The 16741-nt window shown below is 46.3% G+C and overlaps 2 protein-coding genes across 2 annotated transcripts in view; one reads left to right on the top strand and one right to left on the bottom strand.

The window, feature by feature from the left end:
• The window catches only part of LOC120938078, an 87990-nt gene extending 76665 nt beyond the window's left edge, over nucleotides 1-11325 (top strand). Inside the window, exons 25-30 of the mRNA XM_040351764.1 lie at nucleotides 2624-2715; nucleotides 4069-4154; nucleotides 5374-5443; nucleotides 7706-7809; nucleotides 7903-8028; nucleotides 10594-11325. Of these exons, the coding sequence (XP_040207698.1) occupies nucleotides 2624-2715; nucleotides 4069-4154; nucleotides 5374-5443; nucleotides 7706-7809; nucleotides 7903-8028; nucleotides 10594-10793 (678 nt within the window). The 3' untranslated portion in view covers nucleotides 10794-11325. The remainder of the gene's footprint in view (nucleotides 1-2623; nucleotides 2716-4068; nucleotides 4155-5373; nucleotides 5444-7705; nucleotides 7810-7902; nucleotides 8029-10593) is intronic.
• Nucleotides 11326-14573: 3248 nt separating this feature from the next.
• Nucleotides 14574-16741, bottom strand: part of LOC120938077 (epoxide hydrolase 1-like) — a 46555-nt gene continuing 44387 nt past the window's right edge. The window contains exon 9 of the mRNA XM_040351763.1: nucleotides 14574-15221. Within this exon, the coding sequence (XP_040207697.1) occupies nucleotides 15020-15221 (202 nt within the window). The 3' untranslated portion in view covers nucleotides 14574-15019. The remainder of the gene's footprint in view (nucleotides 15222-16741) is intronic.

Below are 16741 nucleotides of genomic sequence, written 5' to 3'. Positions count from 1 at the left end.
CTCACTTCTAAACCTCCTTCCTCATGTAACAGTATATGGTTCCACAGAATCTACTTGTCAACTTCATTTAAAACCCAAGCCCATAATAAAGCGCCTCCACTGAAAAATCCAAGGTAAACAGGCAAAATTAGCGCTAGCTGGTCATCTTAACCACTTAAGGACCGGACCAATATGCTGCCTAAAGACCCAAGGTGTTTTTACAGTTCAGGACTGCGTCGCTTTAACAGACAATTGCGCGGTCGTGCGACGTGGCTCCCAAACAAAATTGGCGTCCTTTTTTTCCCACAAATAGAGCTTTCTTTTGGTGGTATTTGATCACCTCTGCGGTTTTTAGTTTTTGCGCTATAAACAAAAATAGAGCGACAATTTTGAAAAAAATTCAATATTTTTTACCTTTTGCTATAATAAATATCCCCCAAAAACATATATATAAATTAATTTTTTTTCCTCAGTTTAGGCCGATACGTATTCTTCTACCTATTTTTGGTAAAAAAAATCGCAATAATCGTTTATCGTTTGGTTTGCGCAAAATTTATATCGTTTACAAAATAGGGGATGGTTTTATTGCATTTTTTTTTTTTTTTATTTTTTTTACTACTAATGGCGGCGATCAGCGATTTTTTTCGTGACTGCGACATTATGGCGGACACTTCGGACAATTTTGACACATTTTTGGGACCATTGTCATTTTCACAGCAAAAAATGCATTAAAATTGCATTGTTAATTGTGAAAATGACAGTTGTAGTTTGGGAGTTAAACACAGGGGGCGCTGTAGGAGTTAGGGTTCACCTAGTGTGTGTTTACTACTGTAGGGGGGTGTGGCTGTAGGACTGACATCATCGATCGAGTCTCCCTAATAAAAGGGATCACTCAATCGATGCGCCGCCACAGTGAAGCACGGGGAAGCCGTGTTTACACACGGCTCTCCCCGTTCTTCAGCTCCGGGGAGCGATCGCGACGGAGCGGCTATAAACGAATAGCCACGCCGTCGTCCCGGATGACCCCCCCGAGGGAACCCGACCGCCGCATGTACCGCGGGGGGTCCCGATCGGACCCCCGACCCACGTCAAGCAGAGGACGTACAGGTACGTACATGTGCCTGTCCGTGCCATTCTGCTGACCTATATGTACATGAGGAGGTCGGCAAGTGGTTAAAAGGCCATATATAGTTACATAGCGTGTTTCCCCTGAAAATAAGACCTAGCGTTATTTTCCAGGAGGGCTGCAATATAAAAGAAGAAAGAAATTGCGCCAACACAAATCAACTAGCACTCATGCTAGATAAATGGTGACATAAATAAACATATAAGTCAATCATGTGAAAAAATTTCCCAAGAGTTAATCTTGTTGGTGTCAACATCTGAGACGAACAGCACCACAGTGAACGTCTATAACATCCGTGAGAAGCGCCACCACATGGAAAGCCTCTTACCAGAATGATAAGTAAAAACAGCCTTAAAGAGATGTGGGCCGGATTCAGAAAAGAGATACGCCGTCGTATCTCTGAGTGCGGTCGGTCGTATCTATGCGCCTGATTCATAGAATCAGGTTCCGCATAGATCTCCCTAAGATCCGCCAGGTGTAAGTGACTTACACCGTCGAATCTTAGGCTGCAATTCCAGGCCGGCCGCTAGGTGGCGCTTCTGTTTTATTACGCGAGGAATATGCAAATGAGGAGTTACGCCGATTCAGAAACGAACGACCGCCCGGCGCTTTTTTTTTTACGTCGTTTGCGTTCGGCTTTTTCCGGCGTATAGTTACCCCTGCTATATGAGGGGTAGCTAAAGTTAAGAATGGCCGTCGTTCCCGCGCCGAGTTTTGAATTTTTTACGTCGTTTGCGGAAGTCGTTCGCGAATACGGTTGGACGTTATTTGCGTTCACGTCGAAAGCATGACGAATTGCCGAGGTCATTTGGAGCATGCGCCCTGGGATTCAGTCGTGGCCGGCGCATGCGCAGTTCGTTCGGCGCGGGGACGCGCATCATTTAAATGATACACGCCCCCTACCCGCCGAATTTGAATTACGCCGGGGCGATTTACGCTACGCCGCCGCGACTTTACAGGCAAGTGCTTTGTGAATAAAGCACTTGCCTGAAAAACTTGCGGCGGCGTAACGTAAATAAGATACGTTACGCCAGCAGAAAGATCCGCGGATCTTTCTGAATCTGGCCCATGGTCTCCGTCAGTGGGTTAAACACAGGGTCCGGGAGCCACAGGATCAATCATCCAACGAGGGATCGCTACCTCCTTCACCAAGATGGTCCGTGGATCATAGATGACAAAAAACAGACCATAGCATAATACCGTTTTTTAACGTTAAAGATTGTACTTGCAAACAAAAATTCATAAAAGCGTGTAAAAAGATGCTGGCTGGCAATAGAGGAGCCGCGGTGACGTCACTGTACGCCGTCCCAGACGCGCTTCGTCATAAATTGACGTTTTCAATAAGACAGCTTAAAAATCAAATCCCAGAGAAAGAAGCGGGGGATCACAGCGAAGCCATATGTCAAGAGACAACTTGCAGCAGCTGTGTCCATAGACAGCTTGGATGGAGAAACCTGCCCCATGACTGAAGAATACTGACATGCATAATGGTAACTCTCCCTCTATGTCTCCCAACAGAGCCCATTGTCCGCGCCCCCCCTCCACCTCACAGGCGCCCTCTGCACACCAGAATCCGACTACAATAAGAAGAGCAACTGCTTCCGCCTGAGGTCAGTGAAATGCCGGGTCACTCTTTATCATTTTATTTTTATTCTGGGTAAATTATCAGTCTCTGCTGTGGTGGGCAAATACAATATATAGGTTGTCAGAGGGCAACAGGGCCGGGACAAGGGGTGGGCAGGAGGGTCGGCTGTCCCCCCGGGTGCCTGGGCGTGGTGGGGAGTTGTGCTAGAAGGGGTGATTTGGAGGGGGATTTGTACTAAGAAGGTGGATTCCTGTTAGGAAGGGGGATTTGGGGCGGGGGAGTTGTGCTAGTAGGGATGATTGAAGAGATTTGTGCTAGGAGGGTAAATTTTGGGGGTAGAAATAATGCAAGGAAAGGGATTTGCACTGGGAATGGGGGATTTGGAGGGGGGGGGGAGGATTTATGCTAAGCGAGGGAATTTTGAGGGGTACATGATTTGTGCTAAGAGGGTGGATTTTATGTTAAGGGACATGCTGATGGGCACAACAAAATGTGCCCATCAGTGTTCCCCTTAAGTTTCATGCTGATGGGCACATTTTATGTTAATGGGAACACTGATGGGCACATTTTGTTGTGCCCATCAGCATGTCCCTTAACATAAAATGTGCCCATCAGAGTGCTCCTAAACATAAACTGTGCCCATCAGCATTAACCTTAACATAAAATGTGCCCATCAGTGTGCCCCTTAATATAAAATATTCCTATCCGAATGCCCCTTGTTTTAGGTTAAGGGGCACATTTTATGTTAAGGTTCATGCCGATATGCACATGTTAAGGGGCACACTCATGGGCACATTTTGTTGTGCCCATCAGAGTGAACATTACATTAAATGTGCCCATCAGTTCACCCCTTAAGAGAAAATGTGCCCATTATCGTGCCCCTGTAAACACCCCACATACCTCGAAGGTATGGCAGAGGTAACAAGCTGGAGGGGGCAAGAGCTGCGCCGGGTGTCTTGCTGAAGGAGGCAGGGCGGGCATATCATACCTCGCGACCGGCCGAGTGAGAGTCGGGAGCCACGAGATAACGAGCAGCAGGGGGCGGGGGCGCGCACGTGACTTCACGTCTTCTTGCCTGGCCAGGAGCCGCAGGATAGTAAGCAGCAGGGGGCTGGGTGCACATGTGACGTCATTGGTTGTAGAGACCCAGCAACCAATGACTCCTGAGCGGAGGAGTGGGGATGTGACACTGACGGTCCGGACAGGAGCGTCGCTCGATCCGTGTTCGGACCGCGGGCCGCCATTTAATGGCGGCTGTTATAGAGCTTTAGAGCATCAATTACGGCATAGGGGCTCATTCACAATAACACATACAGTAACATTACATCCTTCGTAATAACTTCCATTGTAATCTCTACATCATTTTGTCTTTCTGCAGATTGAGGGACGGCTCTGAGTTCCTGTTCCGGGCCCCGACCTCCGAGTTGCTGCAGGAGTGGGTGTGCAAACTCCGCCATAATTCAGGTGAGGGCCCCTTGCGTAGGTGACTTGTCTAACACTTCACAGGGGTTGAATGATGGACAAACTGGGACAGAGCTGATTAAATGCCATAGTGCCGGGCTACTGGATTGTGTGGTAATCAGTGCCACCTGAAGTCCGGTGACCTCAAATCCCTCCTAAGATCTCCCCGTCTGTCAATGACGGTGCGTCCATAAGGGGCGCATGGGCGCCGCCCCCTCTCTCCTGGCACTGCTCTATCACCGTACATAGAATCTATCTATGGTCGCCGTTGCCACCCCCTGTTCAGAGGGGGTGGCAATGGGAGAAGACATCGAGAAGCGTGGAGGACACCACCGTGACCCGCTGCGAGACAGTTACGTGCCAGGCGATGCACACTGGCAGTAATTGATGGGGCACACTGGCAGCATTTGATGGGGCACAGTAGCGGCAATTGATGGGCACACTGGCAAAATTTGATGGGGGACAGTAGCGGCAATTGATGGGCACACTGGCATCATTTGATGGGCCACAGTGGCGGCAATTGATGGGCAGACTGGCAGAATTTGATGGGGCACAGTATCGGCAATTTATGGGCACACTGGCAGCATTTGATGGGGGACAGTAGCGGCAATTGATGGGCACACTGGCAGCAATTGATGGGTACAGTAGCTGTGTTTGATGGCACAGTAGCAGCAATTTATCGGCACAGTGGCTGTGTTTGATGGGCACAGTGGCTGCGTTTAATGGGCACAGTGGCTGCGTTTAATGGGCACAGTGGCTGCGTTTAATGGGCACAGTGGTTGCATTTGATGGGCACAGTGGTTGCATTTGATGGGCACAGTGACTGCGTGTGATGGGCACAGTGGCTGCATTTGATGGGCACAGTGGGTGCGTGTGATGGGCACAGTGGGTGCGTTTGATGGGCACAGTGACTGCAATTGATTTTTTTTTTTAGTTTGTTTGCTCCCCCAAAAAAATTTGGAGCACCAGCCGCCACTGCCGTCTGGTCTTAGCAACTTTGGGGTGTTAGAGCTCCACCTGTTAAATTTTTCATAATATAAAGCACCAGCATGGGATGGTGAGAGCCCTTCATAGTGGCCCCTCAGTTTCGAGAAATATTAGGGACCATGAGGTGGTTTAGCTCTCTGGTGCCCACCAAACACATACTGGATCATTAAATTGTTGTCTAGCTGGAGCAGGTTGTTGAGGTCAGTAGATCATTGTATTTTCTCTTGATCTTTAGGCGTTGAAGACACAGATCCACTCCGAGACCCGGCACTGGTGGTTGACCGCTCTCCACATCTCACATCTCGGTAAGTGAAGGAGGAATACAGATCAGAAATAATTGTTTTCATCTCCATTACACCTTTTGCAGTGCATTGCAGTGTTATGTACAGTAGACACGTGCAATTAGTTTAGTTCCGAATTCGTTTTTTTAACGAATTTTTACAAATTAGTTAATTCCGAAATTTCAAATTTTCGAATTCAGAAATTCTGAAATTTCCGAATTTTTGAAATTTCGGAAATTCTCAATTTCGAAAATTTTAAATCTCGAAAATTTTACATTTCGAAAATGTTACATTTCGAAAATGTTACATTTCGGAAATGTTACATTTCGGAAATTCAAAATTTCGGAAATTCTAAAATTTAAGTTAGGAAATTCGAAATTTTGGAAATTCGATTTTCGGAATATCGAAATTTTGGAAATTCAAAAATTTGAAATTAGGAAATTCAAAACTACGTCAATTCAAAAGTTCTAAATAATAACTGACTAATAATAACTTAAAGCGGGAGTTCACCCATTTGTAAAAAAAAAAATTTTCTCCCCTTAGATTCCTGCTCGTTTTGTCTAGGGGAATCGGCTATTTGTATTAAAATATGAGCAGTACTTACCCGTTTTCGAGCTGCATCTTCTTCCGTCGCTTCCGGGTATGGGTCTTCGGGAGCGGGCGTTCCTTCTTGATTGACATTCTTCCGAGAGGCTTCCGACGGTCGCATCCATCGCGTCACTCGTAGCCGAAAGAACCTGAACGTCGGTGCGGCTCTATACTGCGCCTGCGCACCGACGTTCGGCTTCTTTCGGAAAATCGTGACGCGATGGATGCGACCGTCGGAAGCCTCTCGGAAGCCTGTCAATCAAGAAGGAACGCCCATTCCCGAAGCCCATACCCGGAAGCGACGGAGAGGATGCATCTCGTAAACGGGTAAGTACTGCTCATATTTTAAAATAAATAGCCGATTCCCCTAGAGAAAACGAGCAGGAATCTAAGGGGAAAAAGTGCCCTCTAAGGGTGAACCCCCGCTTTAACTATTACTAACTACTAAATTATGGGTATTGGAATTTCCTTTCAAATTTGGCTGTTAGTGATCGTAACGAATACGAGTTTATCCGTAGTTACGAATTACCTGAAATAACGAATGCCGCATCCAAACGAATGGAACGTAACAATCTAATAATAATAAATAGTAATAATAAAAACGTTTTAGTATTATTATTATTTATTGTTAATTTTTTCCATTCCATTTGTTTAGATACGGCATTCGTTATTTCGGATAACTTCAGATAAATTTATATTCGTTACGTTCACTAACAGCCAAATTTGAATGGAAATTCCAATACCTATAATTTAATAGTTATTAATAGTTACCTGATTTCAGAAATTCCAAAATTCCAAAATCGGAAATTCCAAAATTAGAAATGCGAAAATCTGAAAATTAAAAAAATCTGGAAAATTCGAAAATCTGAATTTTAGAATTTTCTAATTTCCAAATTCCGAATTTCCGAATTTCTGATAATAACTATTAATAACTATTAAATTGGTGAGCGCAGTAGTGTAGCGTGGGCTGTCAGTTCCCCCGGCCCCCTAGCTTACCTGGCAGGGCCCCCCTCAAATATATACAATTAAAATATATAAAATAAATATACTGGGGCAGATCCACAGAGCGAGTAAGCCGGCGTATCTACTGATACGCCGGCGTACTTTCAAATTTCCCGCGTCGTATCGTTGTTTTGAATCCTCAAACCAAGATACGACGGCTTCTGGGTTAGATCCGACAGGTGTACGTCTTAGTACGCCTTCGGATCTTAGATGCAATTCTTCGGCGTCCGCTGGGTGGCGTTCACGTCGTTTTCCGCGTCGGGTATGCAAATTAGCTATTTCCGACGATCCACGAACGTACGACCGGCCGTGGATCCACAAGGGATTAAAACAATACAGGGTTAATTTTTAACAGGACAAGGAAGCGGGCAGTTGTGTCTGTGTCTCTCCCTGCAACAGCTAAAAGTCTGCGGGAGGGTTTTTCAGCTGCTGCCGAGAGACACACAGGGCATCCTGTAATTGCCCCTCCTTCCCTCTGGTGTTTGGGCCCCCTGTGTGCCTGGGCCCCCTACAGGAGGACTGGTGGTCCCCCCTATCAGCGGCCCTGAGTTAAAGTAGCGCAGTGCTATATAGCAAAAAAAAAGCCCTGGTCATGAAGAGGGGTAAAACCTTCCAGAGGTCAGACAGTTAAGGAAACATTAATTAATCATGACTGCGTCGCATTCACATGACGTATCTCTGTATTTCCGCACTCAGAGGGAACCTGCTGAATTCCTGTATACCAGACCTGTGCCAGCCGGTGGCAGTGCGAGGCAGAAACCCGGCAGAGCCACATCTAGAGCAATTCAGTGTGCCAAGTGGTGAGTAGCCATGCCAGTGTCTGACCAGACCACCTGAAGATTTATCAGCACACGTCACACATTGACCCTCTCCACCTCCTCCTCTGTCTACAGGCGGCGGCAGAGCTGACACTCATCAGGCGAGGTCTTGGGTATCAGACAACATCCCGGAGTCTGCGGATTCAGAGTTTGATGTGAGTCTGACAGCCAGCAGGAGGCGCTCCCGCTCTTTCAGCTCAGGTGAGAACACGGCAAAATCTGGGAGCCGAGATCAGGTGCCAAGAAAGGTTCTAGGACCCAAAAAGATTGTACTTGAGAACATGGCCAAGTTACAAAGTCCTCGTTAGTAATTCAAGCGAAGCTGCGCTGACTTCAAATAGCTGATTATATCTGCGGGAAATACAAAAAAATGATAGGCTTATTGAAGTGAACACAGCTTCACCCTAACCACTTCAGCCCCGGAGGATTTGGCTGCCCAATGACCGGGCCATTTTTTTTTTGCGATTCGGCACTGTGTCATTTTAACTGACAATTGCGCGGTGTCCGGCGACGTTGTACTCAAACAAAATTGGCGTCCTTTTTTCCCCACAAATAGAGCTTTCTTTTGGTGATATTTGATCACCTCTGCGGTTTTTAATTTTTTGCGCTATAAACAAAAAAATTGCGAAAATTTTGAAAAAAACAAAAAACACAATTTTTTACTTTTTTGCTATAATGAGTATCCCCCAAAAATATATAAAAATAATGGGCCAGATTCATGTAGATTTGCGGCGGCGTATCGTATCCCGTTTACGTTACGCCGCCACAAGTTTCCAGCGTAAGTGCTTGATTCACAAAGCACTTGCGTGTAAACTTTCGGCGGCGTAGTGTAAAGCCGTCCGGCGCAAGCCCGCCTAATTCAAATGGGGCGCGTACCATTTAAATTAGGCGCGTTCCCGCGCCGAACGTTCTGCGCATGCTCTGTTTGGACATTTCCTGCCGTGCTTTGCGTGAAATTACGGCGCCCCGACATGTTTTTTGAATGCAGACAAATCTTTCACCGCTCCAGGTGAGCCTCGTGTATCATTAAGGGTTGTTGAACCACCAGGGTGCTGGCGATGCTAATTATAGCAAATGGACGAAAAAACTCTGGATAGCCGCACTCCAAAATAACTAAAATAAAGTTGGTCTTTTATTTTCAAATGCACATGCATTCACCGCAAACAACAGGTACAGAAATGGCCGACGCGTTTCACGCTGTGCTTTAGCGCTTAGTCATGGCTGCCATGACTAAGCGCTGAAGCACAGCGTGAAACGGGTCGGCCATTTCTGTACCTGTTGTTTGCGGTGAATGCATGTGCATTTGAAAATAAAAGACCAACTTTATTTTAGTTATTTTGGAGTGCGGCTATCCAGAGTTTTTTCGTCCATTTGCTATGTTTTTTGAATGGCGACGTGCGTAATGTATTCCCGGACGTCATACGCAAAAAAAAAAATATTTAAAATTTGACGCGGGAACGACGGCCATACTTTAACATGGATGGTGTAATTTTACACCATCTAAATAGCAAACTTAACTTTACAACAGGAAAAACCGACGTAAGAGAATGCAACGAACGCGCGTACCTTCGTGGTTCGCCGTAATCAGCTAATTTGCATACCCGACGCGGAAAACGACGCGATCTCCACCCAGCGGCGGCCGAAGTATTGCAGCCTAAGATCCGAAGGCGTACGAAGCCGTACACCTGTCGGATCTTAGCCAAATGCCGTCGTATCTTGTTTGTGAATTACAAATAAAGATACGACGCGGCAAATTTGAAAGTACGCCGGAGTATCAGCAGATACTCCGGCGTACTTATTCTGTGAATCTGGCCCAATAATTTTTTCCTCAGTTTAGGCCGATGCGTATTCTTCTACCTATTTTTGGTAAAAAAAAAAAAAATCGCAATAAGCGTTTAACGATTGGTTTGCGCAAAATGTATAGCGTTTACAAAATAGGGGATAGTTTTATGGCATTTTTATTAATTTTTTTTTTTTTTACTACTGATGGCGGCGATCAGTGATTTTTATCCTGACTGTGACATTATGGCGGACACGACGGACACTTTTGATGCTATTTTGGGACCATTGTCATTTGACACGGGCAGGAGATGGGTTAAGCACTAGGGGGAAGAGGAAGGGGTTAAGTGTGTCCTAGGGAGTGATTCTAACTGTGTGGGGGTGGGCTACCAGTGACACAACACTGATCACTGCTCCTGATGACAGGGAGCTGTAGATCAGTGTCCTGTCACAAGGCAGAACAGGGAAATGCCTTGTTTATATCGTTATCCCCTATTCTGCCTCTCTGTGACACCGGCGGGCACCGCCACGGAAAGAGCAGCCGCCGCATGGATGCTTAAGGGGGACGTGCAGGTACCTCCATTTGCAAAACGCTGCCATTCTGCCGACGTATATCGGCGTGCAGCGTGCAGCGATCGGAAAGTGGTTAATGATCATTAGGGTGGAATTACTAATAGTGGATAGTGAAAAATCACGTAATATAACGTGATTTTGCTTTGCGGCCACTAGGGGCTGATGCGAGTGCCCGGCGGGCGCGATCACCGCCGGGCACCCGCGTTTGCTCGTTACAGAGCGAGAACCGGGAGAACCGGCAGAAGATATAGAAGAAATACATTTTTTTTAAAAAAGTCATGGGGGGGGGGGGGGGAGATTTGGTTGTGAGTTGTGAGTATGGGAAGAGGAAGGATTTTCCTAGCTTTTAGTAACCCTCAATGGCTGCATGATCGTGTATCAGAATCTCATGATCCTCTCTTTGTTCTTTCACAGTCATGTATCAGAAGATGACCTCATTTCCCAGCCCCCCGGAGACGTCACCCAGCTACTCCGTCACCCTGTACATCGATGAACCGCTCACCCCGCGCACGCGCTGCCACTCCTTCGCCTCCTCCCAAATAAGAAATAGCAGCTCCGATCTGAAGTTGAGGAATAAGTCCGTGTTCAGGAAGTTATTCTGGAAGAAGGAATAAAGCAGCCGCTCCGCGTGGGTGGTACCCTCGAATCTCAGGTTGCAGACCTCTGGTGTGTGGAGGACTGTGGAATGTCTGGCCCTGATAGGTGGACAGCGATCACATGACTGACTTGTTTTTGCAGGCCTTGGCAGTAGAAGAACAGCTGGAACATGGAATGTCGTACAGGAAACATGAGACTATCATGATATTTCCGGATAAATGTGACCGATAAGAAAGTGATATTAAATATATTTTATGTTTCTTCTATACCGGAAGTGCCACTTACAATGAAAGGAAAGGCAAGTGAAAAGGAAAGACTTGGAGGCGCTATCGGCGCCCCCTGGAGGAGGATCTGGAGAAATCCCACAGCAACTGAACTCCTTTACCCCAACACTGAGCAAATAATATTATTATTCTGACTATTTCTATTTATTTCTAGTTTGTAGTTTCTCTGGGACCTTATTTTATATTTTTTATTATTCTGAAATATATCATGTTGTCATATTACAAGCAAGACTATAAAACAATTCTCATAAATGGAAAAAAAAAACGTTCAGGATTTTGTTTCTTCTTTAAATTGTGTGAATATGACCCTGGTTGAAATGCGTAAAAAACAAGGATTTCTGAATATAAAAAAATCAACTTTCATTATCGGCAAAAAATCTGCATCATCCACTGCGTACCTCATCAACATTGAAACTCCCGTATTGGGGGTGTCATAATTGGGACTTGTAAAATTCTGGTAAAAGCAGCCAGCCAATCACAGCGCTTTTCCACATTTTGTTATGTTGTAGCCTTATTTCAATCTTTATTAAATTCATTATTTTCCTCAAAATTCTACAAACAATCCCCCATAATGTGAAAGAAGTTTGTTTGAAATCTTTCCAAATTTATAAAAAAAAAAAAAAAGTCCCATGTACATAGGTATCACAGGCTCCTCCCATATACACAAGTATCACAGGCTCCTCCCATGTACACAAATATCACAGGCTCCTCCTATGTACACAAGTATCGCAGGCTCCTCCCATGTACACAAGTATCGCAGACTCCTCCCATGTACACAAGTATCGCAGACTCCTCCCATGTACACAAGTATCACAGGCTCCTCTCGTGTACACAAGTATCACAGGCTCCTCCCATGTACACAAGTATCACAGGCTCCTCCAATGTACACAAGTATCGCAGGCTCCTCCCATGTACACAAGTATCGCAGGCTCCTCCAATGTACACAAGTATCACAGGCTCCTCCCATGTACACAAGTATAGCAGGCTCCTCCTGTGTACACAAGTATCGCAGGCTCCTCCCATGTACACAAGTATCGCAGGCTCCTCCCATGTACACAAGTATAGCAGGCTCCTCCTGTGTACACAAGTATCGCAGGCTCCTCCCATGTACACAAGTATCACAGGCTCCTCCCATGTACACAAGTATAGCAGGCTCCTCCTGTGTACACAAGTATCGCAGGCTCCTCCCATGTACACAAGTATCGCAGGCTCCTCCAATGTACACAAGTATCACAGGCTCCTCTCGTGTACACAAGTATCACAGGTTCCTCCCATGTACACAAGTATCGCAGGCTCCTCCCGTGTACACAAGTATCGCAGGCTCCTCCAATGTACACAAGTATCACAGGCTCCTCTTGTGTACACAAGTATCACAGGCTCCTCCCATGTACACAAGTATCACAGGCTCCTCCCATGTACACAAGTATAGCAGGCTCCTCCTGTGTACACAAGTATCGCAGGCTCCTCCCATGTACACAAGTATCGCAGGCTCCTCCAATGTACACAAGTATCACAGGCTCCTCTCGTGTACACAAGTATCACAGGTTCCTCCCATGTACACAAGTATCGCAGGCTCCTCCCGTGTACACAAGTATCGCAGGCTCCTCCAATGTACACAAGTATCACAGGCTCCTCTTGTGTACACAAGTATCGCAGGCTCCTCCAATGTACACAAGTATCACAGGCTCCTCTCGTGTACACAAGTATCACAGGCTCCTCCCATGTACACAAGTATCACAGGCTCCTCCAATGTACACAAGTATCGCAGGCTCCTCCCATGTACACAAGTATCGCAGGCTCCTCCAATGTACACAAGTATCACAGGCTCCTCCAATGTACACAAGTATCACAGGCTCCTCCCATGTACACAAGTATAGCAGGCTCCTCCTGTGTACACAAGTATCGCAGGCTCCTCCCATGTACACAAGTATCGCAGGCTCCTCCCATGTACACAAGTATAGCAGGCTCCTCCTGTGTACACAAGTATCGCAGGCTCCTCCCATGTACACAAGTATCACAGGCTCCTCCCATGTACACAAGTATAGCAGGCTCCTCCTGTGTACACAAGTATCGCAGGCTCCTCCCATGTACACAAGTATCGCAGGCTCCTCCAATGTACACAAGTATCACAGGCTCCTCTCGTGTACACAAGTATCACAGGTTCCTCCCATGTACACAAGTATCGCAGGCTCCTCCCGTGTACACAAGTATCGCAGGCTCCTCCAATGTACACAAGTATCACAGGCTCCTCTTGTGTACACAAGTATCACAGGCTCCTCCCATGTACACAAGTATCGCAGGCTCCTCCCGTGTACATAAGTATCACAGGCTCCTCCCATATTCATAAGTATCACAGGCTCCTCCTGTGTACACAAGTATCACAGGCTCTCCCCGTGTACACAAGTTTTGCAGGCTCCTCCCGTGTACATAAGTATCACAGGCTCCTCCCGTGTACATAAGTATCACAGGCTCCTCCAATGTACACAAGTATCACAGGCTCTCCCCGTGTACACAAGTTTTGCAGGCTCGTCCCATGTACACAAGTATCACAGGCTCCTCCCATGTACACACGTATCACAGGCTCCTCCCGTGTACACAAGTATCGCAGGCTCCTCCCATGTACACAAGTATCACAGACTCCTCCCATGTACACAAGTATCACAGGCTCCTCCCATGTACACAAGTATCGCAGGCTCCTCCCATGTACACAAGTATCACAGACTCCTCCCATGTACACAAGTATCACAGGCTCCTCCCATGTACACAAGTATCGCAGGCTCCTCCCATGTACACAAGTATCACAGACTCCTCCCATGTACACAAGTATCACAGCCTTTGCTCAATATTTTGGTGAAGCTCCTTTGGCACCAATTACAGCCTCCAGTCTTTCTGAGTATGATGTTTCAAGCTCGGCACACCTATTTTTGGGCAGTTTCTCCCATTCTACTTTGCAGGACCTCTCAAGCTCCTTCAGGTTGGATGGGGAGCGTTGGTGCACATAAGGGGCCCCATAATTCCTAATGGCGGCCCTGTAGATGTATAAAAAAATGCACTTTTTATCTTTCAAAAAGTGTTTCCCAGCGCTAAACTTTTCATCTGATGTCTAAATTTCTGCATTTGTAAATTCCAAAAGACAATATAAAGAAATAGTAGTGGTAAAAAAAGCACTTGTGGGTTTAACCAATCTTGTTTTTTTTGTACAATTCTCCTTTAAGGGGGCGTGGCAAGGGGTGTGTCCTATGCCTGCATACTTTTGCTGATAGGTGTCCCTCATTCCCATCTCAAAATGTTGGGAGGTGTGGAAATTCCTTCCCAGGTCAATCAATGTCATGTGGAGACCTCTAGCATGGACACAATGAGCCTCATGTTTCATCTGGCCTTCTTGTTCCAGCTTTATGACGGATGAGTGTAATGGCCGCCACCAATTATTTTCCACCTCTATATATTTACTGGAGAAATAGAGATCTCTAAAGTGTGTGGGTTCTGATTAGCCAGGGCAAGAAATGACACTGATTGGAAGATAATCTTTTAATAAAGGCAATGCAGTAGCAGATTAATTGTGCTGGAAATCAAGCTCAGCCGCATCCAGCAACACGCAGACAGGCTGATGTTAAGGACCATACACTATATTACCAAAAGCACAAATGCTCTTCTGGAAGAACGGTCAAACATTCCCATAGACACACTCCTAAACCTTGTGGACGGCTTTCCCAGAAGAGTTGAAGCTTTTATAGCTGTAAAGAGTGGCCCAACTCAATATTGCGCCCTACAGACTAAGACTGGGATGCCAGGAAAGTTTGTGTGCGTGTAAAGGCAGGTGTCCCAATACTTTTGGAAATATAGTGTATAACCTAGGATTGTCTATATCTTAAAGCAGCAGCATCATCATTAAGTACATCATCCTTCACCATGACTCTACCATGTAAAACTCTAAAGTTACACTAATGCCCCTCCCCATTTTACAGCTTCTCCACTTTCAACACAAAGTTCTGGATGTCGCGGGCGAGAATTTCTGGCTCTTCAAAGGCAGCAAAGTGCCCTCCGCGGGGCATAAATGTGTAGGTGACAATGTTCCTGAACTTCTCCTTTGCCCAAACCCGAGGGGAGTGGACCAGCTCACACGGGAAAGCAGCGATACCAGTAGGCACATAAACCCCGATCCTGGAAGAACATAAAAGTGTAAAACATCTTGCACATACTTTCCTAGAAAATGCCTACAGGTGATAATCTTTATTATCTATCATTTATAAATCCTAACTTACCGTATTTATCGGCGTATACCGCGGACTATTTTGCCCTGAAAATCAGGGCAAAATCGTGGGTGCGCGGTATACGCCGATACCCGCTTTCCCGCGCTGAATTTGAATACTGTGCCGGCATATACCGAGCGCAGTACACTCGTGTATCTTCGGGCAGTTTCGGCGCCTCTCGCGCTGACGTCCTGGACGTACAGGACGTCAGCGCGAGAGTAGCCGAGCCTGCCCGACGATACACGAGTGTACTGCGCTCGGTATATGTCGGCGCAGTATTCAAACTCGGCGCGGGAAACGAGCGGGGAGGACGCGAGGACGCCGCAGAAGGACGCCGGACCCGACGAAGAGGACACCCGAAGACGCAGACGGACGCCGGAGCCGACGAGGCCGCCGATGGACGCCGCGGAAGACACCAAAACTGTAAGTACAAAAAAATCTTTTTTTCACAGGAATCCGGGTCAAGTTTAGGGGTGCGCGCTATACGCGGGAGCGCGCTATACCCCGATAAATACGGTATATCACAGATCTGTAGCTAAAGTGGCACTAAAGGCTAAACTTCTTTTTTCAGTCAGTTTTTTTTTTTTTCTGCCATCTGTGTCCCATTAGGAAGAGTTCCCCTCACTTCCTGTCCCATGAGGGAATGCCGGCGTGTTACCATGGTCACCAGAACTAGTTTTCCCCTCTGTCCTTGTTCCGATGTCAACACAAAATGTGGGATTTTCTTTTGCTTTCAATGATGATGGTAAAAAATAAACACGTGCCATTAGTTTCGTACCGAATTAGTTTAACGAATTTCAATAAAATTAATATCCGAATTAACGAAAACCCATTTAATAAACTTTTCCGAAGATTGGTAAATTGGAAAATTCGTAAACTTGTAAATTCATAAACTCATAAATTGAAAAATTTGTAAACTTGTAAATTCATAAACTCGTAATTTCGTAAATTGAAAAATTCGTAAATTGAAAAATTCGTAAATTGAAAAATTCGTAAATTTGAAAATCTAAAATATCGTATTTTCCGGCGTATAAGACGACCTTATAGGCTTAAAAACTTGCCTCAAAACCCGGGGGTCGTCTTATACGCCGGTACCTGTCTCGAGGATCCATTATTCAAAAGCCGCGCCTCCGCCTTGTGCTGTTCCGTGATAGGCGGAACACTTGGTTTCCCAGCAGAGCCTCTGTTCGGTGTTCCACCTATTCACGGATGTCTTCTCATCCTCGGCTTCGGACAGGAGGACCTCTGTGATAGGTGGAACACAGGCGCCTATCACGGAACAGCACGAGGAGGAGGAGGCGCGGCTTTTGAATCATGGACGCCCGCAGTACAGGAATAAGGTATGGCACAGTGAGGCATGTTGAAGGCACAGTGAGCATGGGATGGCACAGTGAGGCATGGGATGGCACAGTGAGGCATGTTGATGGCACA

The sequence above is a fragment of the Rana temporaria genome, chromosome 4, assembly GCF_905171775.1.
Source record: "Rana temporaria chromosome 4, aRanTem1.1, whole genome shotgun sequence".
Taxonomy (NCBI): domain Eukaryota; kingdom Metazoa; phylum Chordata; class Amphibia; order Anura; family Ranidae; genus Rana; species Rana temporaria.
The sequence above is the reverse complement of the archived record's forward strand: the minus strand, read 5'-3'. Positions and strand labels throughout refer to the sequence as shown.